Consider the following 27,061-nt stretch of genomic DNA (forward strand, 5'->3'; position numbering starts at 1 on the left):
TGTCCGTTTTCTTATTACCCCGATGCCACTATGTCCAGGAACACAGCGATAGAGAAATGAGAATCCTCGGCTGTAGAGATCATGGATGACTAGGTGATCTGTGTTCAAAGATTCTAGAGCTTGGATGCAGGATTTCGAGTCATTTCAAGGCGTAAATGTGCAAAATAGAGGCATAGGGTTAAATGTAGGGTACAGTAAGTGGTGAAATGGGATTATGGCACATGTGTCAATATTTACCTGCGTGCCGGAGACTGTGGTCTGATCTGCACCAGTATGAAGCCCAGGCTCTGCAGGTACTGGACGTATTGCTGCAGGAATGTGTGCGAGAGCTCCTGCAGCCAGGGCTCCTCCTTCAGCCGCGAATCTGCAGAGTCTGTGCTCAAACTGCGCTCTCGCATCGAGGCAGCAGAGTCACTGGAGCGATGGCGCTTCTGAGAGACAGGGAGAAATAGAGAGAGAGAGAGAGAGAGAGAGAGAGAGAGAGAGAGAGAGAGAGAGAGAGAGACATTTAGAGCTCCTCACGTTGAAAACGCTTCAAATATGCAAAAGCTAGAGCAGCACTTAGATTTTTCAACACTTTTTTTCCTTTATACATTATACAGCATTTGATATCTACAATGTGTGAACATTTCAGGATGAATAGATCAGCAAAAATGCTTCAAAACCACTTGGGACTAAAATCTTTCTACATTAACTTGCATAAAAAAACCCACTAAAATACTTAAATACATAAATAAAGTGATTCTCTCGACATTTGTACTCGTTCTTGTTCTTCCTCGAAACTAAAAGGTCAAACCAATAAAGCCCACTGTCATAATCACACGCCGCGGCTCAAAAGGAAACAAAAAAACTGAAAAAAGACAAATAGAGCAACTGAGAGACAAATGAGTGGGAGAGAAAGAGAGAGAGAGAAGCAGGTAATAGACCTTTATTTGTGGCTGAACTATCAGCTCCTCCTGGATCTGCTTCCTGAAGACGGGGTCGAAGAGCAGAGGAGTAGCGCAGTAATGAACAAGCCGAGAGGACTGCTTCAGAGTGTCCAGATCAGCCACCTAAACAAACAAACAAACACACACACACACACACACACACACACACACACACACACACACAGATATATACAAAAATATTACATTTATAATGTCTAGCAATTATCATGAATTATGTAGAATATACCAAAAATAATAATAAAAAAAACAATAAAGTTTCTTAAAATGATTCTAAAGCTGGATTTATAATTGTGCAAATACACATGTAAACCTGGGCTGCCTGACAAAATTCTTTCTTTTACAGCTCTGGAAAAAATAAAAGATTACGTAAAAATGAGCTGAACTGCTCGAATTTTTGCACCAGGAGTAAAGGCATTAAGTTATCCAAAAGCAGTGTGTAAGACTGGTGGAGGAGAACATGCCAACTATTAAAACTTTATGAATATGAACTTGTTTTTTTGCATTATTTGAGGTCTGAAAGCTCTGCATCTTTTTTGTTATTTCAGCCATTTCTCATTTTCTGCAAATAAATGCTCTAAATAACAATATTTTTATTTGGAATTTGGGACAAATGTTGGCTGTAGTTTATAGAATAAAACAACAATGTTCATTTTACTCAAACATAAACCTATAAATAGCAACATTTTCTGTCCCAACGTTCAACAGCTTTAGCAAACATTATATTTAACGTCCATATTGTTATGAAAACTCTATGAATAAATGTAAGTAAGCACAGCTTCCGGAGGGTCACACAGGTCACAGTGTGCACAGGCGCAAAATCTTAAACACGAGTTGCACAAATCAATAAGGGTCTAAAAGGTCAGTCACAGAGCTTCCATCTCAGCTCCATATACGAACACATACACATCATCATGTCATATAGAGGTAAAGAGGCTACGCAGGTAACAAACCTAGAATGTCTTCATTAACCAAAAAACAGCTTTTCCTGGGGGGAAAACAAAGTCAAGAGACTCTAAACTACTCAAATATGTATTAAAGAATAACTACAGCTTAATATATTTTACATTAAAAGCTGAAATATGTTGCTCTGTAATAATGACAAAATATAATGGCCCAGCTTAAAATGCATAAAAATGAGATGCAAATATTAACAGAATCGATGGCACTGTGCTGATTAAATGAGTATTTTCTGTAAGTAGAAGTTAGTTGTGCTGTTTGATAATGATATATGTATGATATTAGTCAAGTCAAGTCATTAGTCAAGTCATTATCAACCGCTTTATCCAGTAAGGGTCGCGGGGGGTGCTGGAGCCTATCCCAGCCGGCATCGGGCAGAAGGCAGGATACACCCTGGACAGGCTGCCAATCCATCGCAGGGCAGACAGACACAGACAGACAAACAGACACATGCACTCACACACTCACACCTATGGGGCAATTTGTATCTGACATCCAATCAGCCTAACGTGCCGTCTTTGGACAGTGGGAGGAAACCGGAGCACCCGGAGGAAACCCACGCAGACACGGGGAGAACGTGCAAACTCCACACAGAAAGACCCGGGTCGCCCCAGCCGGGAATCGAACCCAGGCCGTCTTGCTGTGAGGCGGAAGTGCTACCCACTGCGCCACCGTGCCGCCCCTGTATGATATTAATACTTTATTATTCTGGTCTACAGTTATGAGCCATTTTGTTCGCCTCAATCACATTACAGTGGTAGGAACTGAAGGCGATTAATCAGTCTAATTTGTTATTTTTCTGTGATTAATTATCCTAATTATTTTAATACAGAGCAGGCAAACTCACGGGTATAGTGAAAGACGTAAGCTGACCATTCCAGGCTGGTAAATGTGTGCCTACAATACAAAAATAAATCAGAGAGGAGCTGCTTATGAAGCTGAACAGCAGCAGGAAGTGGAAGGAGAAATGGAAATGTGTCGATCCAGTAGATAGATGTTGGTACTGAATCCCAGGGTTTAGAAATATGAAAAAGTATGAAAATGAGGAGGAATACGGAAGAGTATCAGCGAGCCGTCGGAACCCTCTCCTCGCTCTCAGAGCTGCAGTGCAGATCTAAAACGAGGAGCTACGATCTTCAGATCTTCAGATGGTAGGTGCTACAGCACATTGCTAATGCAGAGTTGAAAGCTGAAATTCTCTTTGTTTCAGTCGAGACTTTCAGGAACGTCCTTTGAACGTTGGAGCGCCACTGTCCGTTCAGCGCTGATGTGCTCTGTAGGGAAGTCCTCTTTCGTTTTATTTTAAATTCAGTCCATTCTGGTTGAGTGCATGGGTTTCAAAAACAGAAAGAAAAAAACATGCACACTCTGAACTGGGAAAGCCTCGATTACTTTTTTTTTTCCAGACAGCTGGGCAATTGTGAGTGACGTTAATTACCAAACTCAGTGAACCTGCGGCAGAAGCGGTTTCCCCTCCATCAAGCATCCCTGAGGATCTTTACACCTTTTCTGCAGTGTGACCGCTGTCCAGCGTCTGGCTGCCAACTAAAAAGAACAGGTCTCCCATTACCTAATCAAACCCTGCAGGACATTTAATGACTGCTTTGCTCTCAGCCAACTGGCTAAGAATTCATTCGGCCATTTCAGGCCTGTACAAACTCAGCTGGTATTTAATAAGCAGACGTACTTAAGCGGCCGCTTTAATTCTACATTATTACATTTAATTTCCTCAGTATCATAAAACCATGACTACTCAAGAACAGAGTCTAATAGACACAAAGCCTACAATTCAAAACTTGAGCCACATTTTTATTTTAACATTAATGTAGGACTGCGGCTTGATTAATAAATTCTCTGCATAAATGAGTATTTAACAATTTGATGCTGTTTTAAATTCCACACTGCTTTTTCTTATGCTATAAAAAAGCACCATTACTTAATAGAGATTAATAGAAATTAAGGCCACAATTCACTTTTGCTTAAAACTTGAGCAACAATTTTAACATTATATCATGGCTGTCACTTGAGTAATATTTTTTTATTTATTTTACTTGATTAAACTTAAAAAAATAAAAAGAATCTACTGGAATACCAATAATTAGTAGGAGTAGGTGAGAGTTGCTCTGATTTTGCAATTTAAATGTATATATTTGAGTAAAATTAACTCTTAATTCATTTTTGCTTTATTCTATAAACTACAGACATCATTTCTCCCAAATTCCAAATACAAATATTGTCATTTAGAGCATTTATTTGCAGAAAATGAGAAAAAGCTGAAATAAGAAAAAAGATGCAGGGCTTTCAGAAAACAGGTTCATATTCATAAAGTTTTAAGAGTTCAGAATCAATATTTGGTGGAATAATCCTGGTTTTTAATCACAGTTTTCGTGCATCTTGGCATCATGTTCTCCTCCTCCACCAGTCTTTCACACTGCTTTTGGATAACTTTATGCTGCTTTACTCCTGGTGCAACAACTCAAGCAGTTCAGTTTGGTGGTTTGATGGCTTGTGATCCTCCATCTTCCTCTTGATTATAATCCAAATGTTTTCAATTTGGTAAAATCAAGAAATCAAGAAACTCATCATTTTTACGCTGTATCTTATTTTTGTTTTTTACAGAGCTGTATATGCATTTTATCCATCCTGCTCCCAGGCTCAGTCTGAGACACAATAACTAATCTTCTCATCCAGCGATCATCCAGGGCTTTGTCAGTCATGTAAATGAGACGTGTCTGACGCGTGTGTGTGAGGAGGGCCGTGACGGATGTTGTGTGTGTCAGGGACACGGTTCTAATGCACAGCCTGTGATGGATCTGCCCTGTACCATCCATCCTGCTGCAGAGTGTGTGACACTGATGCTATCACTCATGACCTATGGGCATGGAAATGGCTGTCTGACAGCGGCCCGAGGCCAGCGGGCGTAGAGCGGGGCTGGGGAAGCTGAAGTACAGCTGACACTGCGGTACTCAGCGTATAGAAAAGTGAGCAGTAACACACACACACACACACACACACACACACACACTACATATCCTCTTGAGACCCAGTGTCCTCATATAGGGACATTACATTTCTGCTTCTCTGCACTGTACTTATATTTTTTTTTAAACACTGACCCTTTTGCCTCATATGGAGATACTGCCAATACCATCTAGTGGTCACAACATGAAAATATTACACTGAAGAGTGCAGGAATCCCAGTCAAAGGTTTCTACAGCCAGTCCAGACAGAAACATGAGCCAGGTAACAATTATCATTCACTTTTTAATGTTTAAAACTAGTTTATTTTCTCACAGTGCAAAGCTAACATTTAGTTTCTGATCCCAAATGGCAAAGTTAATTTTTGTTAAAATTAAAATAAACAACTGTTCCCATATGTTTTTTTTTTTTTCTCAAAAATGTCTTCCTGTACAATGAAAAAGTTTATTTTTTATATTTGCTAGGTCTAACTGATCCCAACAGCTAGGCACATTTAAAAATGCACACCAAGAAAAAATCCAGGTCTCAGGATATATATATATATATATATAGAGAGAGAGAGAGAGAGAGAGAGAGAGAGAGGGAGAGAGAAAGAGAATGCTGATGCAGAATTGCTGAGTAGCATCACAGCGCTAACGCTCGGAGGAAAGCACAGCGACTCGGTTCTGACACATCAGCTCACAGGCGCAGATCCACATCACCCTAGCCGTGATGAGGGGAACGAGCGCAATCTACTGTACCCACCTGCGAGAGCAAGGCCCATTGTGCTCTCTCGGGGCTCTGGCGGCTGATGGCAAGCTGCATGACCAGGATTCGAACCTCTCAGAGCCCATATTTTCACGCATTTTGAGGATCCATGTGTTCCGCTTACAATGTACCCTGGCAGTTAATGGCTCATGTGAAAGTAGATACTTGGCTCCACTATTTGGTAAATTAAATAACCTCTTATAGGTTATATATTTTGATAATAAAAAAATAAAAAAAATGGTCATATATGAAAGTACACAATGATATCAAACTTAGTCTGCTTACACAGATGCACGTCCCACTATCACAAAGCATACGTATATGAGGCACACTACATGTTGGTCCCTGTTTATCTGAATTCCTTTATTTATTATTTGTGCAAAATATATTTCAAATGAATGACATTCTATCTTAAACCTAATAATATGAATAATAATAATACAGAACAGAAAACAGATGACAAGGGAACAAAACCAACACAACAAATGCGACATGTATTTTATGCCTGTTTTAATAAAATATATTAAAAAACATCCCAACTGTAGCCAGCTACTGAAGAGGGCAATCTATCATTCACACAGGGGGATTGTGTGATTGTGTAATTTTATTTTCTTAATAAATATATAAAATATCTGTCACATCGTTATGATTGTTGTCCCCTATGATCCTGTTTATGCATTATTAAGTTTTGATATAAGATATAATGTCATTCATTTTAAAAGCAATTATATCTTAAACTAAAACCTAATAATGCATAAAAGAGACCATGAGGGAAAAAAAAAAAAACACAACAATGTGACAGACATTTTAACATAATGTGCACAAATTCCAGAATTCTTTAACAGCACGGTATAAGAGGGCAGGGTACATTTTGTACATTTCATATACTGAGATACTGTAAACAAGAAGAAGGAGGAGGAAGAGCTTTCTCTTATAAAGCGCCTCAACTCTAGAATAATCTTCCCGAATATGTTCGGGACTCGGACACAGTCTCAATCTTTGAGTCTAGACTAAAAACTTGCTTGTTAAGCTTAGTTTTTGGTAATTAATGTTTTTTGTTTCCCTTAGATATTTTTAGATAAGGCTGCAGATTCCGGGCTTGAAGGACATAGGGAATTCTGGTAAACTGAGATGCTGGTGCTGTTGTCCTGTACATTTAGGTTTTGTGGACGGTGGAGTGGGTGGATGCCAGTGTTTCAGGGTGTCTCCGTGTCTATGTTACCTTCTGGTCATTAGATAATCACACTCTAATAATGTTTTATAGTCTCTGTTCTACATAGACCCATTCTAAACTAATTCCATCTCTCTGGCTTCCTCCGAGTTACTGACTGCCCACCTGTCTGACCCGATACCGATGGATGTTGGAGCCTCGGGATCTCATGTCTCCTGTCCGGCCAGACTGACGGAAGTTTCTGAAGTCTGCTCTTCTTCATCCATCACCCACCACAGATCAGCTGATCAGCATCCAGTTTATTCGCCTGCCTCGGACTAGCTGCTCACTCTCCACTACAGATTCCATCCAACTTTATATGAACTCTTACTGCTTCCATTTCTCATTAGTGGCGCTGCTATACACCTGAATATACAGTATTAGACCTGTATGGATGTATAAAGACTTTTTAACATTCATTTTAAAGCCGTTTCATGAGCGGTACGATGACCCCTCAATACATGTTTCTTCCTCCTGCAGCTCTGAGGGAGTTTTTCCTTGGTTCTGTATTATATGTTCAGTGTTCTGTCTCATTCTTAATTCTGTTAAGCTGCTTTGTGACAACATCAGTTGTAAAAAGCGCTATATAAATACATTTGAATTTGATGAAAAAGTGTCAATATCTTGAAAAATGTGGGACGAATAAGTATATAAACTCAAACAAACAAAAGACAAACAATACGTATATGTCCTCATGTCTTCTTCCTGTACAAATAAACAAAGCTCAGTGTATTTTTGTGTGCAGGAAGGGACAGTGTCCTGTGCCCGGGCATGAAGAGCTGCAGCAGCAGCAGCACCAAGGAAAATGGCATGCTGGAGGTGTGATGGAGAATACTGATCACAGATTATCACTCCATCCCTCTCCCCCTCAACTCCCTCTCTTTCTCTCTCTCTCACTCACACAATCGCTCACACTTTCTGTCCTGCTAGTCTTCAGCAGATCTTTAGTGCTGGGTCATTTCTCTTGACACTGCGAAGTGTGTGATGTGAGTTTGACTGTGACAGAAAGTGAGTTTCCCTGGAGCTCACAGGCTCTGCAGCAGGGATTAGCAGCCAGAGCCCCGGAGGTCTGAAGCCTTTCGGGGGGGCGCTCTGCTAAATGAAGAGAGTGGAAGGAACCGCAGCGAGGGACTGACGTGTCATAGCCGGCCACTTACCGAGATAGGCATGTTGGATTGGGCTGATCTCTGCTGCCACGTCACAAACAGGTTCTCAATCTTCATCTGCTTCTCCAACTCTGCAATGGTGATTAAATAAAATGATAAAGAATAAGAACCAAAGATATGCATTTATTTTTATTTACCGTATTTTTCGGACTATAAGGTGCACCAGATTATAAGGCACATTAAGCAACACTAGTAAGGATGCCTAAATCGATGTTAATAAGCATGTAGCCATGTTTCCCTTCTAATATAAAAAGCTGAGGGAAGCGCCTTAGTAAACAAAACTGTAATTCCTTTAAAAAATAAAAAAAACCTAATTTTCTTTTATAGTCAAATGAATGTTAAATTTCTTTCCTGATAACCGTTTATTTGGATGATTAAAGATAGCACTTCCGTTTATTTACAGTAAGTTTAGATTTTCAATATTTTGTCTAAGTGTGAGTTTTCAGTGAAGTTTCTCCAGCACTAAGGCTGGGTGCAACAGCATTAGCATTAGCATTAGCCAGCGCTAGCGGAATGTAGCGAACGTAGCTTGTTTTAACACAGCAAACACGCAGAATACAGTCTGATATACTCACCTCTGAATTGCGAAAGAGCTAGTGCTGTGGTTAGCGGCTAATGCTAATGCTGCTGCACCCAGCCTTAGTGCTGGAGAAACTTCACTGAAAGCTCACCCTTATAACTCAGTACTTTAGCAGAGTGGCTTTTTACAGCTCCTTAATACCTGACTGGTAGAATTCATACATAATGTGCACCAGATTATAAGGCGCATAGTCGATTTTTTGGGAAGATAAAAGGATTTTATTGTCCGAAAAATACAGTATGTATGCCTGCGATCATGTATCCTCTGTGGCAAAAAAAAAAAAAAAGGTTTTAGGTTTTATGAAAAGGACTGCACTACTACTAATAATAATAATACAAATAATAAGACAAATAAAACAAATAAGAATACAAATGGTGAGTTTTAACCTCAGCAGTACATGGTCCTAAGAGCCAAGAACTAAAATCATCCTTCATTCTAAAGGTAAAAGCACTTCTTGAGTCTCTGAAAAAGATACAGCAGTGGAAACACGCCTCATGAGGTGTGTGAGAGATGTGTGGACACATAAAGCCTCACCTCTGCGCTCTGCAGCCTTGACCTCCAGTAGCTGAGCCCCATGTCGGGCCACAATGTCCGCTCCCTCCTGATTGGCCAGCAGTCGCCCGGTGCTCACGTCCCTCAGGGCCTCATCAAAGGGCATGAGGTCAGCGGGGAAGGGCAGCGGGGGCAAAGTGCGGGCACTGCCCAAACGTGCGGGGTCTTTATTGGGCGCAGGGGGCACAGAAACACGCAAAAGAGCTTCAGCCTCCATAGTAGAGTTCAGGAAAGGGTTAGGCTCCTGTAGAGAGAGAGAGAGAGAGAGAGAGAGAGAGAGAGAGAGAGAGAGAGAGAGAGAGACAGAGAGAGAGAGAGAGAAAAAATGCATAATATCAGTGTAAAAGAACACAGCTAAAATCAAACTAAATGAAAGAACAAATGACAACGACAAAGAGAAAAAGAACAGAATTCTAACACTTTAAAAAAAGGGATCCCATCAGAATGGTTCTCCTGAGTGATTTGCTGAACTAAATGAATGCTATAATGCAGTGTGGGATGTTTAAAGTGCTGCGGAGTGAAGGAGCGAGTGCAGAATATCGGCATTAGCCTCTCTTTCATGTAAACGATTGAAGTCTCTTTTTCAAACAGCATTACTGAAACACACAGCTTTTAAACAGTTAACCCTTCAACAGCCAACAACTAACAGAAACAGCTTTTCCATCCTACAACTTTCTACAAACTGAAAACACTTAAAATATTTGAAATCGGACAAAAGATTTAAAAAATTGCAAAAAGGTTCTGACCTTTTTTGGGTTAGGTTGATTAATTAAAATATCTCTAAATCAAAAATGTTAAAAAAAACTCTCTAAATCATCTCTACAAGGCTGTATAAACATACCCGTAGTAGATTATAACGCATTCATAAGGCATGATAAACATGATTATACATATTTATAGAAAAATGTATAACCTATCATAGCCATGTTTATTATGCATAATAAATTGTGATCGTAATGCATTAATAGCTGTGTTTATAACATGCTATATGTCAATATGAATATGTTACACGTGACTTACCCTATGACCCCTATACTACCCTATGATCCCTATGCTCCCTATACACCCTATACACCCCTATGATCCCTTAACTACCCTATGCTCCACTATATTTTCTATACTCCACTATATTTCCTATACTCCCTATACACCCTATACACCCTATATTACCCTATGACCCCTATACTACCCTATGACCTCTATACTACCCTATGATCCCTATGCTCCCTATACACCCTATACTACCCTATGACCCCTATACTACCCTATGATCCCTATGCTCCCTATACACCCTATACTACCCTATGATCCCTATGCTCCCTATACACCCTATACTACCCTATGATCCCTTAACTACCCTATGCTCCACTATATTTTCTATACTCCACTATATTTCCTATACTCCCTATACTACCCTATGCTCCCTATACCCCACTATATTTCATATACTCCACTATGTTTCCTATACTTTACTATATTTCGTATGCTCCCTATACACCCTATATTACCCTATGATCCCTTAACTACACCATGCTTCCTATACTTCACTATATTCCCTATACACCCTTTGCCCCCTATACTCCACTATTTTTCTTATACTCCCTATACACCCTACACTACCCTATAATCTCTTAACTAGACTATACTACACTATACTTATTATACTACCTATTCTGCCCTATACTCTGCATTGCATGTGTCAACCGTGAATAAAGCACTGATGACTGCTTGTTCCAATACAGCTCATGATTATGGCAGCATATGCTTTCTTAAACTTAAACATAAATATAACATTTGCAACATATTTAAATGAAATCAATTTTTTTTTATATGTCTCAAATACTGTTTTTGTGCAAACCGAAGACAATTCTTCCCTAATTCCAACCTTCTTTTTGGAAGAAACAATGACTGGGCAGGTGTCCAAATACTTTTGTACTTTTGTATATATTGCATGTGTCGGAAATTGATGCACCAAAAATAAAAATAAAAAGATCTATTCAAAATGCTGTGTAATCCAGGACTACACATGTTCTCTGCCTGGTTAAACAATCTATAGTATAACAAGTTTTGCATGTGAGAGAAACAGAGATAAAGAAAGAAAGAGAGAGAGAGACAGAGCATCACGCCAGACAGACGGTTCATTATCTCTGTTCATCAGGCCTAAGCACCATGGAGTTCAACTGAAGCCAACACGGCTGCTTTCATTAAGGCATCCAATTAAGAAGCCCCGTGTCTCTGACCCAGCACAGCTTCAGAATACGATTACATGCTTCATGGTAAAATAGAGCAGGACAACAGGCAGATTTCAGGCTCTTATAGCTTATGGGACGCCTGCCATGCCACCCCAGCACAGACTTTAGACCCCAACTGCACCACTTGTGGGAACTTTTGGGCACTTTTGGGCAAGTTAGCATTCGGCACAGTTGCCAAAGCACCACAGGGCGAACTGGGGGCCTCAGAGGATGTATGAAGGTTAGGAAAAATGCTGGATACGGGCGGTCCAGATGCCCCAGCAATGCTGAGCTTTAAACCCACGCGCCAATGCATGGGGGTGGTTGGGTTAAGGGGTAGCTGGAGGCTAACTAGCGCATGGACGCTTCCTCTTGGGAGTCTGACAAATGATTGGCAGCAAGGGCAAATTTTCTGCAGCATTGGATCTGCCTTCTGTCGCTGCTTGTTAGCGGAAGAGTGATTAAATTAACTAAGTGGAACCATTGAGGAGAAAAAGAAAGAGAACATTTTTTTTTTTTAGAAAGGTCTGTGCGATTTTTCTTCAGGCGTGGTACGGATGTTCCGTTTCACTTCTTCTTCACTGGCAGAGTTTTTTGTCATAGCTCATTATGCCAAGAAGACTGTGTGACAGACAAGAAAGTTCATGAAAAAAAAAAATAATAATATATATATATATAAAATTAAAAGCAATGCTCCCTAAGAGGACACTCATAAGTGCATTAAAGAAAAAAAAGATTTTTCCCAACTGTTAAATGCACTTTCTGCCAAACTTCAATCATCTAAAATCTAAAAAGTCTGTGGAAGTCAAACAGAAATATAAATAATACATTCATACATCAGCCATAAACTCACCAGCTAACAGCAAAAGCTAATCTGAAGCTGTAATCTTTTTAGAAGAATTGTTAGCTACATGTGTATCTGTACAAATGACCTATTTCAGTTTGGTTCAGGGCAGGGGATTTACAATGTAATGTAGAAAATAAATTAAATAAAAAAATTAAAAAAAAACAGTGAATGAGAAGGTGTATCCAAACTTTTGACTGGTACTGTATGCATGTACAATATATGCATTTGTGGATGCATGGGTGGATGGAATGGTATGATGGATGGATAGAATGGGACAGATAGATGGATGCATGGATGGATGGAATGGGACAATTGACGGATGGAACGGGACAATGGATGGATGGATAGAATGGGATGATGGATGGAAGGAAGGAATGGAATGGATTGATAGAATGGGATAGATGAATGGATGAAATGGGACAATGGATGAATAAATGGATGGATACATGGATGGATGAATGGATTGGGACATATGTATAGATGGATGGATGGATGGAAGGAATGGGACGGATGGACAGAATGGGATAGATGGATGGATGAATGGATGGATGGATGGATGGAAGGAATTGGACAGATGGATAGAATGGGATAGATGGATAGATGAGATTTGCTATGGATGGATGGATGAATGGATTGGGACATATGTATAGATGGATGGATGGATGGATGGAATGGGACAATGGATGGATGGATGGAATGGGACAATGGATGGATGGATGGATGGATGGATGGAATGGGACAATGGATGGATGGATGGAATGGGACAATGGATGGATGGATGGATGGATGGATGGATGGAATGGGACAATGTATGGATGGAATAAGACAATGGATGGATGGATGGAATGGGACAATGTATGGATGGAATAAGACAATGGATGGATGGATGGATGGATGGAATGGAACATGGATGGATGGATACTATATTAAACCCAAAGGACTTTAAGTCTGTCAGATCTCCAGCTCATATCTAATGAATCAAGCTTGGCTGATCACTTACATTTGTGTAAATTAGACCTTTTGCCAAATGCATTTTAATTGATGCCAATATTCTGGAAGAGCGGAGAGCGGGTGATCAGATCTGTAATAAACACTAAACTCTCTCTCTCTGCCAAAAAAGGCCTGGAGAACAAAAGCGTGTGAAAGGAGACCTGACTGAAAGCTTGGTAGAGGAGTTGGGAGCGGAGGCCACGGTGCAGCAAGCGGAGCGAAAGATAACAAACAGGGAGAAAACAGATAGAGAGGAGGAACTAAACTAGGTCATAGCGTTCGCTATCAAAGGCCACAGAGCCGTCTATCAGACACTACTCTACACACTCCATCCAACACCGCACACACACACACACACACTTCAGCGAACAAAATGCATCAGAACTCACCATCTGACACACTCGCTGTGAAACATCCTCAACTCTTTGATTCAGCAGATCCAGGATCTGTTAAAACTCTGTAACCTGTATTCAGGACAAGCCTGGATTCTATCTTTGGCATGAAAGATGTGATGTGATGTGTTTACCTCAGGTTATACAGCGAACATCAGAATATACAGGACACACAACTCCTGAACACACAACTTCTGGACATTTTTCATCTATTTTTCATCAAATACAATTTTCTAAATATTTAAAGTTTGATTATTTTGTTGCTCAGAATAAAATACATATTTTTTTAATTAGAATATAATTGAAAAGTTACTTTATTTCAGTAACTTAGTTTAAAATGTGAAACTCATATATGATATAGATGTATTAAACACAGAGTGATCTATTTAAAGTGTTTACTTCTTTTATTGTTGATGTTTGGCTTTACAGAGGTGTTTGCAGAAGCATACTGATACTAATTAGAATACTAATTAGAATATTTAAAATATTTAGTCCCCTCCCCTCTCAGCATTAATTTTCTTTCAATTAAAAAAAAAGCAAGAATATTAAGGAACATGCTTACAATGCTGCTTTAATCAACTACTTATTAACTGACACTAGTAAGATATTATTAATCATTATATATATTTTTTACTAATGTCTAAATTATTATTATTTACAACAATTTAAGCATTACAATTTAATAATGTTTAATAATGTTGTAGGTAATGTCGATTAATATTTAGTTGAGGCATTACTTAAATCATTTAACAAGATTCATTACTTTATTAAGTACTGTTCATTGAGACTTTTATTGTGAAGTGTTACCCAAACTGGGGATACTCTGCCCATCTGTACTCCGCAATGCCTTTAATGGACATTGTTTTAGTAGCAATTCATTTTTGTAATTAGCTGTTGAAATTATATTATTATTTATTTATTTATTTATATTTTATATGAATTTTAATTCATTGCTAGCTCTAAATTCCCTGTTCCATTTTTTTTTGGAATGTGTTTTGCTGGCCTAAATTAAACATTCAGGAATTAATGTTTTTTTAACAAATTAAATTAAGTTGAACAGACAAAACATGAAATATCTTGGGTTCATACAGCCTGCAATGAAATATAAAGTCAAAATAAATGTAGAAAACTGTGATTTCCTCACATCAAATTTTGCAGTGCTGTGTCTTTCGGAGAGATAACAGTTGATAAAAAAAAAAAAAAAAAAACTGTCCACACGAGAGTGTTTTTTTTGTTTTGTTGCTGAAGGAGCATGTTACTGTCACATGAAAAATAAATTAAAAGCTATATGTGGGACACTTCACCCAAAAACTCCCAATAAAAAAAACATCAGCAACAACCATCTGGCTCCAGAAATACATCCTGACATTCTGGAGCGCAATCTTAAGAAACACCTGACATCGGAATCAATAAAAACAGAAACAGGACACGGTGACAGATGCTGCTGAGCGGAAACTATTTCTGTTCAGCTGCTCTGCTGGGACGCGTAAACAAGTTCAAGGGGCTTTTACAAAAGACAAATAAGACACCTTGATTTGATCATAGTGGAAATGCTTAAAGGCTGACAAGTGGTTTGGTTTCAGACCAGCAGCTTGTGGCCACCCAGCAGCTACAGGGGAGACCGGCCAGCTGTTCGGCAGGCCACAGCGGTGTGTGTGTGTGTGTGTGTGTGTTACTGGTGTGTTTCGGTTCTTAGTGACCAAACCCTCGGAGCGATAACAGCTGTCCATCACACTGATGTCAGGGAACCTCAGGCACTGCCGGGGTTCAATGTGCAGAATACACTTATTTGCAGCACATCTCTCTTTCTGTATCTCTCTCTCTCTCTCTCTATCTCTCTCACACACACACACGCATACACACAAATATATACCGTATTTTACGAACTACAAGGCGCACTATCAATGAACATTTTTTTTTGCTCTATTTTCATACATAAGGCACATTATAAGCAACACTAGTAAGGAACAGGGGTGTTGCCATGTTAACTTTATAACTCTGCAAAGTCAAACGAGTGATTTCTCACCCGAAAACTGTTTATTTGGGTGAGAAAATCACTTCAGTTTATTTACAGTAAGCTTAGATTTCCAATATTTTACCATGGTTAGCAGCAGTGCTTGTAAATGCCGCCGATAGCGCTACACTGAGGAAACCTGAGAGTTACGATAACCTAGGCTGCTATCAGCTAGCGCTATCAGCTAGTCCCACGTACTATGTATTAACAAAGTAAACATGCAGACTACAGTCCAATAGACTCGCCTCTGAATGGCGAAAAAGCTAGCGCTTAGTGCGGTTAGCAGCTAATGCTAATACTGCTGCACCCAGCCTTGGTGCTTATGATACCTCACTGAATATACACTATGTCAGGGGTTGGCAATAGCAAGAAACATCTGGCCCGTGAGGTTGTTTGAACTATAATGAAAGAGCTTTCCTGGTGAGCTTTTGTTTACATTCCTCCCCTGTCTCTCTCTGTTGTGCTCGGCGTGACTTTAGTTTCCGTCTGCTCTCAGGCTCCATATCTTCTTATAAGGGCGCTTTTTCCTTGCCATGTCCCAATTCACTAGCCGGGGCAGCGTAGTATATTGGATCAGTAATAAATCAAAGGACGTATGTCCACCAAAAGTGGCGAGCACAGTGTGTGGTAATGATCGTGACCGGCTGTGTCTGGCTAGAATTGTCCATGTGAACAGACAAGCGACTCTTTTTAATTCAAAAGAAACAAGTACAGTATATCCTACCGGTCTGTGAGGTGTTATTTAGCTTCCATGTGATATGGCAAAAGTCATGGGACTTCCTCATGCTATGTGGAATAGTCAGTGTACAGAATATGCTGCATATTTTGTGCATGGATGTGTGTTTTCTTTGTTTTGCTTTGGAAAAAAAGAATAAGCTAAAAGGTTTTCTCTGTGTGTGTGTGTGTGTGTGTGTGTGTGTGTGTATCACTGACCTGTTTGAGGTCCTCCTGTGCGGGTGTATCAGTGAAGCAGTAGTGGTGGAACAGGCCCATTTTCTGGCTCAGCAGGCAGTTGACCACATGAGCGCGAGCGTTCTGCCACTGCACCAACCGCACCAGGTCACGATTCAGAGACGCACCCAAATCCACCGACCAGTTATAGGTGTACAGGGTCAACTGCAGCCCAGAGAGAGAGAGAGAAACAAGTAATGTTATTTCCTTAAAACTGCAGGAGTATATACACTTACACACTCTATTCCAAGTAGTACTGGACTGTTTGTATTTGTCTGTTTATTTTCACATAATATATACCTGTAATACCAGCTCAAAAAATTTGGAATAGAATTGAAAAGTTACTTTATTATAGTAATTAAGTTCAAAATGTGAAACTCATATATCATACAGACGTATTACACACAGAGTGATCTATTTTAATTTTTTTATTTTTTGTGCCAAGTTCTGCTGGAAAATAAAATCCTCATCTCCATAAAAGTTAGAGTCAGCCGAGGGAAGCTGTAAGATATGAAGTGCTGTAAGATTTTGTGGGGAAAAAAAATGCACTGATTTTAGACTTGATAATAAAACACAGTGGATCAACACCAGCAGATGACAGACATGTCTCTCCAAACAAACCATCACTGATTGTTGGAAACTTCACACTAGACCTCGAGCAGCTTGAACTGTGCGTCTCTCCACTCTTCCTCCAGACTCTGATCCCTTGATTTTTTATAAATGAAATGCAAAATTTACTGCTGACAACTTTTATGGAGATGCGGATTTCATTTTCCAGCAGGACTTGGCACACCGCCCACACTGCCAAACAAAAGTACCAATTGGTCTTATATAATATTCTAATTTTAGGGTTTTCATTGGCTGTAAGAAACAATCATCAACAATAAAAAAATAAACGCTTAAAATCACTTAAGATCACTCTGTGTTTAATACATCTATATAATATATGAGTTTGACATTTTCAACTAAATAACTGAAATAAAGTAACTTTTTAATACTATTAATTTTTTTTTTTTTAATGATAATATAACATAAAAACCAGACTAATCAGGAAAGGTTCTAACAACACCTAATAGATGATTTGGCACCAAGGAAATTTTATTTTGTGTTATCATTGTCATACTGTTCATTTCATTTTGCAGTGTATGGTTATAAAGACATCCCTGGAAAAGATTTAATCTTAAAGTCAGCATCTGCTGCTTATCTTCAAATATATTTCTGCATCATATATTTCTGCATTACTGCCACATTACAGAAGTTTACTAACCCAACTCTGTACTATGGCAGACTCTGGCTTCTGATTTTTTTTGTGTTAAAATGATCAAATTTTCTGTTAAACTGTTCCGAGCACATGCCACAGAAAGCTCCACCCACGCACCTTTTTATCCACTATATGAATGTGTAGAAACCTCTGGCGTGGGGCCACACCCCTCCAGGACTGGCCGGGACTCAGCCAATCACTGTGCTCCAATGCCTCAAACCGCTGAAGCCCTTTGTGAGCTGGAGGAAGAGAAAGAGAGAAGAAGAGAAAAGGACAGAGAGATGAAAAGCAAAAGGGGGAAAGGAAGGAGAAATAAAAAAGTAGAAAAGGAAAGCGAAAAAAAAGAAGAGGTGGAAAAGTATCCAGAGAGAAAGAAGATAAAAGACAAGAGAGAGGAAGAAAGCGAGAAAGGAAAAGAAAGAAGGAAGAAAAACAGAAAATATAAAAGTAGAACAAAAAGAGGGAAAATAAGCAAAGTGTAAAGAGAAGAAGTAGAAGAAGAAGAATAAATAGAAAGGAAGAAAACAACAAAAATAACAAAAAAAAAAACAGTAAACAACAGAATCCCGTTTAAATCCCTCCAATCACATTAGTCAGTGAGGCTGATTAAAGAAAGAGCACCCCGTGGTGAGGAGGAGATTTTCAGAATATTGCCGCTGAGATTAAATCATAACTAGGCTTCATTAAGTACACATAAAGAAAATTCTCAGCAGGGCTTCCTAATCCCCCGAGGCTCGGAGAACACAGCTATTTAGAGAGTGTTTGGGGAACGGGACCCGTAATGTCACGTGCAATAAAACACACACACACACACACACACACTGCTGATTAACTACAGCGCTGACTCGAGCAGCATCAGTCCCAGTTTCAATAATAATAATAATAATAATAATAATAATAATAATAATAATAAAAATAATCATAATGATGCTTTCCGTTAAACTGATTCAAAATGTTGTTATTATTGTGTATGTTATGCACGTTCATATCATTGTTATTAATTGTTATAATGCTTTTTTTGGCAACACTGTACCTCACACAGTCATACTAATAAAGTTTCATTAAATTGAACTGAGAGAGAGAGAGAGAGAGAGAGAGAGAGGGAGAGAAAATGAGTGAGTGAGAGAGAGAGTGAGAGAACAAGAGAGAGCAAAAGATAGAGAGAGAATGAGGGAAAGATGGAGAGAGAGAAACAGAGAAATTCAGAAAAAAATGAGTGAGAGAGAGAGAAAAAGAGAGAGAGAGATAAAGATTTACAGAGAGAAAGAAAGAGAAACAGAGAGAGAGAAATTCAAAGAACGTGAGAGAGTGAGAAAGAGAGAGAGAGAGAGAAAGAGAAAGAGAGTGATACGGAGAGAGAGAGAGAGAGAGATACAGAGTGTGTGAGAGGGAGAGAAACAGAGACAGAAATACAGAGAAAGTGAGAGAGATAAACAGAGAGAGAGAGAGAGAGAGAAAGGGAGATAGAGAGTGAGAGAATAAGAGAGAGAGAGAGAGAGAGAGAGTGAGAGAATAAGAGAGAGAGAGAGAGAGAGAGAGAGAGTGAGAGAGAGAGAGAGAGAGAGAGAGAGAGAGAGAGATGCCAGGCGGAACCTGTAGGCTCTGCTCAGGGGGCCAAACTTACGTGTGAATTTTAAACAAAGCACAGGGGAGCTTTCCTCATCTGTACGCTCTTCTGTGGGCAAACAAAGATAAGCACACACTGCATGGCAACTCTACACACACACACACGCTCACACGCTCTCACACACACACACACACACACACACTCACACACTGCTAATGTGATGCACATAAATCAAACACACGATTAGCAACATAAGTCTAAACACTCTCTTAATGTTACACACAAACACACACACACACACACACGTATACAGACAGAAAGTCATGCAAACTAGAGGCCCACATGCATACAGACACACACACACACACACACACACACACACACAAACAGACAGACACACACACAGACACACATACACTTAGCTCTCATCCACATGTGTCCAGATATTCAAAAAACTGAGATAATTGTCCTCTATATGAAAATACTAAAAAAACTAAAATATATTTTCTAAACAAATGCATGCATGCACATTTATGGCACCATCTCAAATACCTCTCTGTACTTCTATACTCTTCATATAGTAATGTACATAAGTCATAAAAATATAATGTTGACATGCAGATAGTTCTAGATTTCTGATTTTTATATATTTATAAATGCAAATACTGTTCTATTACAAAAATACAAATATATGTAATGCTCTGTTTAGATTTAGAATAAGTGATTCTGATTTCATGACTTGCGTAAATACATTACTTATAGATTAACTTATAGATTAAACATCTATTTTTTGTTTATTCATCTTCCTGTCTCTCTTTATGATGAGATACTATTATACCATTTAGAATCATCATGTTCAAGCAAGAATTTCAGTATTTGTTTAAATGGAAATACTATAAAACAAAATGGAAACAGTGAAATCTCTTTTTTTTTTTATATCTAGACACATGTGGACAGGTCTTAAACACATACAACAGGAGACAGCAGCAAAAAGAATAAGCATTTGTTATCAAGATCAGAAGAAAACAAGCTGAAAGAATCATGCATGCACAGAAGCAGCAGAGTAAATAAAGGGATGGAGGGAACGCGGAGTAAAAGGCAGGCAGACTCGGGTCTAAACAGCTGCTGTTTAAGACTGAAGTAATGAGCTGATTGAGAATAAATGTGGGCCTGTAAGGGGTTTGGTAATCCTTTCATCATTTATTGACTGCCTGATGAAAATGAGTTTCTCTCGCTTTTTTTTTTTCTTTTTTTCTTTTTAGCTCGATTACTGCAGAAGCAGAAGAGAGAGAGAGAGAAAGAGAGAGAGAGAGAGAGCGCTTGCCATCGTACAGCAAAACCCACTCATCATCACACGCAGCTTTAAGCAGCACAGCAGCACAGACTTCCTCTCAGAGAAAAGGATTACAGGCTCTCTGATAAGGCCTGTGCACTTGAAAAGATCACATTAAAATCACAGCACAGATAAAGTCCTCTCATTCTTCACCCGCACGTCTGATTGAATTAAATGAAATTAAATCACGGAACAAGCGAGGGCCGCTCTGATTTGGGCTCAGGAGGGACGTGGAGATGACCTGGCCGGCTCAGCCTACCTTGTTCAGTGCTGTAGTGCCACTGCTGGAAGTTTCGGCCAATGACAATGAAGCTCCTGGAGGTGGCCGGCGGCTGGCTGACGTGCTGGACGTGCGACAGAGGGATGAATATGTCTCCCTGCGGACAGCTGCGGAGAGAAACGAGCAACAAATCACCATTCTCGTGCAAAAACCTTGAAAACCTTGTTTTAATATTATTATTATTATTTTTTTTTTTTTTTTTACATTTTATCAAAAAATCATGATAAACCAACTAGTAGAAATACCCAATTATTACTAAATTTATATATTACTAAAATATATAGAATACTTAGAATACACAGTTATTTTGGAGATTTTTGTAGCAACAGAATGTAACAAACTATACATATATATATATATTCTGCCTGGTCAAATGTATATATATATATATATATATATATATATAAAAGGTGACAATCTAATATTTCATTGGACATTCGCCGTGGCATCATTTCCACAATCTTCTGCAACATCACAACATTTACACTGTTTTTTTCCCCCATATTTTATCACATTACAACCACAAACATAAATATAAATACATTTCATTGGAATTTAATGTGAAGGACCAACACAAAGTGGTGCACAAATGTAAAGTGGAAAGAAAATGATGCATCATTCAAAACATTTTTTACAAAAAAAAAAAAAAAAAGAAAAGTGTGGTAAAAGAGAACAGAACTCACATAACTCACAAAAACACTATAATTTGCAAAATTATTGCAGTATCCAACAAACATAAATGATTAGCCCCAATACACAAATGTGACTTTAGCAACTTTAGCATCTTGCAGTCTAATTATTTCAGAATTGGAATAAAAAAAAAACTTCATTTTTAACAGTGAAATGTAATATATTTAAAAATGAATTTTAACATTTATTTCAGTACATTCACCATCCTCATTGCTGACTCATTTTACCAAACATATGCATCGTCTATATCTTACCTGGTCCTCTCGAAAATCTTGACCGTGGTGTCCGGAGCCAAAGAGGAAACCAAATGCACGACCTCTGTAACTATGGAGGGCAGGAGGAAGAGTGAAGACATCTCAGCTGTACAGTGCTGAATGGATGGACAACCTAAAAGAGAACGGTACAGACAAAATTATAAAATATATATAAAAATGAGAATATCTGTAGGAAAGTTACCCATGTTTGATAAATTATCAGAAAAAAAAAATCTAATAATTCTAAACTCTCAAGACTCCTAGAGAAAATAATGTGATTTTAAACAAGTATATGTATAGTATATGGGCACATCATCATCACTGACTATAGGGTTTTCACTCAGTCTCATTGCTACAGGTGCATAAGATTCTGCCATTGCAATTAAGGGGACCGACTCCACAGTAATGACTTTATTATTTAGAAATGGATAAAAGCTCCTGTAGATATTATGTGTGGGTGCCCATATAGTGTATGTTAAAAAAATTAATAAAAGAATGAACTTATCCTGTGCAACAGGAATAACTTTTACTCTTCCTTTTTTGAGACAGCACTGATGAGTGCCAGTTTCATCATAATGTTTTTAATGTTATTATTTTCAAAGTTCTTAAATTTAGTTTTGTTTTTTTTTCTTTACTTAATTGAGTATTGAGTTATTGCCATAATATGGATTAGGTATGACAAATACGGCTAAGTAATGTTTAGTGTATGGAAAGACTAGAATGAAACTATAGAAAAATCTGGGAAAAAATAAAACACAAACCTGAAAAAAACACAAAAAAAAAGCTTAAATTAAATTAATTAAAGTTTATGTTGTTCTATGCATGTGGGGTCTGAACTAAGTGTGGATGGGATTTCTGCTGAAGTCCGTTCACCAGACACTGAATAAAAATACAGTTTAATTGGAATTTACATTGAGTACAGGCTGATTTTTGACTAAAGCAACTGGTAAGTAAATATCAATATCTAAAAATAAGAAGTTCACCAGAGCATGTCATTCTGAAGGTATCATTTCCCAGGTCTTATATGTAGACATGATGTATTACATGCATGCTTAGTACCACACTTTTAATAAGCTGTTAATACAGTAATTGATCAAATAAATAAATAAGTGATTACCTAAACTTAATGAAAACTGAACAGATTTACACGTAAACTATTTATCTAACCTTAAACTTACCTGAAAGAAGTTATTTTTTTTGTTAAACATAAAATAACTCCTGTGAATAGGTTTAGAATTACATATATATGTGAAATATTAGGGCTGTAAAAGCATTAAACGTCGTTCCATCACTCACTCAGCACTTAGTCTTTCTAACTCCATGCATCCTGGGGTTCAGCTCGTGTGTTCTTGTTTGAATAGAGGCTTTAGAGGGGAACTGGTGCTCCACTTTGCCGTTGCTTTTATTAGTTCAGTGCTCATTGATCTATCTATCCGCAGGTGTCTCCGGAAAGCACTCTGCAAAAAGCTGGGCTTTAACTTCTCTATGTCAAAACCTGCATTTGAGTGAGAAGCCTACAATCACCGGTTCTATAATAGCAACGTATAACTCGAGCAGAGCTGAGCTTCAGTCTGCACTGTAACACACGACTCAAAAGGTCAAACTAGGAAAATACATATATTCAAAATCTACAAAATCTTCTAAAAACTAGTATTTTTGCACTGTATGAAAATGGACAAAAATGTATATGTTTTATTTATTAAAAATAGATTTCTGAACAAACATTTGGCACATATGAGCTATTAATTTATTGTAATTGAATCTATTTTAAAGCACATTTGTTTTACCTTTTTAATTTAAGAAACAAGAAGTGTATCAAATGATCCAACTGCATGTTTACTGTCTTATATGGAAAAGAAATATATGTAAATGTATTTATAAAATAGAATATCCCAGTAAAATTTGGATACACCAAATGTATTCAATATTTAAAAAAATGTTCTGCATTGTAGACTAATATTAAAATCAAGTCAATTACTTAAATGTGTTTGAGAGCATCAGTTGAAGAGATAGAGTTACAGGTATACAGTGAACAGCTCCATTTGAGTAATGTTCTAATCCAGATTATGGCAAAAACTACTCAAATAAGTAAAAAAAAAAAAAAAAGTAAAAAATACTTTAAGGACAAATGTCAGTCAGGTCGGTCAATCTTTGACTGAAACATTTTAAGAAGTTTGAAAGTTCCCTTAAGTGCAGTCACTACAAAAACTATCAAAACATTATTATGATGAAACTGGCTCTCATCAGGACTGCCCCAGGAAAGGAAGAGCAAGAGTTCCCTCTGCTTCACAGGGTATTTTGTCTTGTTTAACACTTTTAAGTTACTACATGATTCAGTATGTGTTCCTTCATAGTCTGGATCTCTTCACTACTCATTTATAATGTAGGGAAATAAGAAAGTGTGTCCAAACTTTTGACTGGTGCTGTATATTAAAAAATGAATGAAAATGTTTAAATTTTTCCTTTTGGGAAAACTATATATATATATGGATTGTATTTCACATATAAATAGATGCAAGCCCTTTATATTTCATTTGTGTATGGAGTGTACCTGAACATATAATATATATATTTTTTTTTATTAATATATATTTTTTTAATATTAATTGCATATTTGCTAATATGTAACTTTAAGAGATACTTCATCTCTGTGTTAAATATATTTTTATTTATTTTAATATAAAAGCATGTAAAATGTCGTGTCAAAAGTCTCATGTCTCGAACTGATTGAGACAAACCTACCGAGTCTGGCCATAAAAATAACCCAGGGCTGAAAAGTGGACTGATAAAGTGGATGCAGAGATCCGGCATCCCCCTCCTCTAACTGAGTCACATGTCGTCTGTACAGTGGCCTGGAGAGAGAGAGAGAGAGAGAGAGAGAGAGAGAGAGAGAGATGGAAGTTAGAGCTAATATTTGATGTTTCTGAGACTTTTTCTCGTATCTTTGTATGTAAATATATGTATTTATGCATTACACATTTTTATAACATATGTCAGTGTGTTTGTGCGTGTGTATATCTGTTGACCTTGGGCTTGCTCCAGCTCCAGTGCTGTGTATGCAGGTGTAAATGCGTGTGTGTGTGGGTGTGTTGGTGTGTTATTTCGCGCTGACCTCGTCTCCAGTTCGACGGTGGGTGCTCTCTCGTGGCTCCACTGCTGTTTAACACTCTCTGTTTTGTGTCTCCTGCGAGCCAATCGGCTGTCTTCTGCTTTCTCCTGCACGATGTCATCCGTAGTCTTCGGACTGCCTATCTCAGATGGGTCTGGCTTACTCTACACACACACAGACACGGTGAAATTGTTCCAATTAGCAGAGAAATTAGCCACCCTGCTTCATTATTAGCATTAGCATCTGCTAATTAGAGGCTTACAGGTGCATACAAACACACACAAACAAACACAAGCACATCCTGAGTGAGATCCAGATAGGAAGGATTATTTTAAAATTCACATTACCAGGCTGAAGTGACCCAAATCTGATATATTTCCCCCCTAATATTACACAGATACGATTTTTGTTTCAGTGCTTTGTAAAGTCCTCTTAAATAGCTGATAGCAAGCTGCATGACCAGGATTCGAACCAGAGATCTCATAGTAACAGCGCTTTAGATTGCTGGATCACTCAGAGCCCACTTCTAGATTCAATGTAGGAGACACCCTTTAGCTTTCATGGGACTCAGTACTAGTTCCTGTGTGTATATATATATATATATATATATATAAAGCTCTTTAAAAAAAAATAAAGGAAGAGACCACTTTCATTTCTAAATCAGTTTCTCTGATTTTGCTATTTATAGGATTGTGTTATTCAATAAACTACAGACAACATTTCTCCCAAATTCCAAATAAAATTTTTGTCATTTAGAGCATTTCTTTGCAGAAAATGAGAAATGGCTGAAATAACAAAAAAAAGGAGCAGAGCTTTCAGACCTCAAATAATACAGAGAAAACATGCAAAGTTCATATTCATAAAGTTTTCAGAAATCTATATTTGGTGGAATAACCCTGGTTTTTAATCAGTTTTCATGCATCTTGGCATCATGTTCTCCTCCACCAGTCTTACACACTACTTTTGGATAACTTTATGCTGCTTTACTCCTGGTGCAAAAATTTAAGCAGTTCAGTTTGGTGGTTTGATGGTTTGTGATCATCCATCTTCCTCTTGATTTTATTCCAGAGGTTTTCAATTTGGTAAAATCAAAGAAATTCATCAATTTTAAGTGGACTCTTATTTATATATATATATAAATAAGAGTATATGAGTTAAATGCAAATAAATGCTACACACAGTAACACACATCAAAAATATCCTAATTATTACAGAAAATGATCACAGAAAAGCGACAACTGACAAATTCTAACGCCTCATTACAGGATGTGCATCAGCGTCTGCCGCGCTCGGGTCCGGAGCAGCAGGACCGCGCTGACCATCAGCTGTGTTTTTTAAAGCGAAGGAAAGCCATGCTGACAGCTTTAATTAATGACAGTCATTTGCTGCTAATGAAGATGCTCCATGCTGACTAGGCTTGTGTGTGTGTGTGTTTGTGTGGGTGTGTGTGTGTGTAACAGATGTACCAGGATTTCCCAGAAGCTGCGGCGAATGGTTTTGCCCGTGGGCGTGGTTGACTCCGGTGTGTTTGATCCAGTGGCGGGGGTGGAGCTGGGGGCGGGGATCAGGGTAATGGGGGAGGGTCCAGTTTTAACCCCGTGAGAACTGATGAGTCTCCGAGGACTTTCCTTCATTTCCTTCACTTCCTTCACTTCTTTCACTTCTTTCACCTCCGGCTGCAGTAGACTCAGAGCGACTATCACAACATAACAGGCAAGAAAACACCAAGATTAAACCAGCTCTCAAAAACTTAACCCTTTAAAAGTCAAAGTATATTATGGTCAAAAGATGTAAAACATATAATAAAGTAGATATGATACATCATCAGCATTTTATCATGATATTACATGATATTTCATGGCCCACCGTCAACTTTTTTACCCTCTGATCTTTGATATTTGGACTTCTAATATTATAGAGTAGGGGACTCACATTTTGCAAAGGTTATTAAGACTCAACCCATTTTTATAGAATACAAGCCAAACACATTTATTTAAAAAA

At 38.2% G+C, this 27,061-nt stretch overlaps 1 protein-coding gene across 6 annotated transcripts in view; it reads right to left on the reverse strand.

Annotated features, from left to right (window-relative positions):
• Positions 1 to 27,061, reverse strand: part of szt2 (SZT2 subunit of KICSTOR complex) — a 124,614-nt gene that overhangs the window by 32,721 nt on the left and 64,832 nt on the right. For 5 of the 6 annotated variants that reach the window (XM_022675382.2, XM_022675380.2, XM_022675383.2 and 2 more), the window contains 12 exons: positions 26,527 to 26,756; positions 25,064 to 25,224; positions 24,694 to 24,803; positions 21,952 to 22,084; positions 20,987 to 21,114; positions 19,452 to 19,502; positions 17,945 to 18,066; positions 16,549 to 16,731; positions 9,124 to 9,385; positions 8,001 to 8,080; positions 927 to 1,052; positions 238 to 431 (listed from right to left, as the gene is read on the reverse strand). In XM_022675382.2, coding sequence (XP_022531103.2) covers positions 238 to 431; positions 927 to 1,052; positions 8,001 to 8,080; positions 9,124 to 9,385; positions 16,549 to 16,731; positions 17,945 to 18,066; positions 19,452 to 19,502; positions 20,987 to 21,114; positions 21,952 to 22,084; positions 24,694 to 24,803; positions 25,064 to 25,224; positions 26,527 to 26,756 — 1,780 coding nt within the window. The remainder of the gene's footprint in view (positions 1 to 237; positions 432 to 926; positions 1,053 to 8,000; positions 8,081 to 9,123; positions 9,386 to 16,548; positions 16,732 to 17,944; positions 18,067 to 19,451; positions 19,503 to 20,986; positions 21,115 to 21,951; positions 22,085 to 24,693; positions 24,804 to 25,063; positions 25,225 to 26,526; positions 26,757 to 27,061) is intronic. The other variant, XM_022675384.2, reaches the window with a different exon arrangement.

Source organism: Astyanax mexicanus, chromosome 5 (genome assembly GCF_023375975.1).
Source record: "Astyanax mexicanus isolate ESR-SI-001 chromosome 5, AstMex3_surface, whole genome shotgun sequence".
In the NCBI taxonomy this organism is placed as follows: Eukaryota; Metazoa; Chordata; class Actinopteri; order Characiformes; family Acestrorhamphidae; genus Astyanax; species Astyanax mexicanus.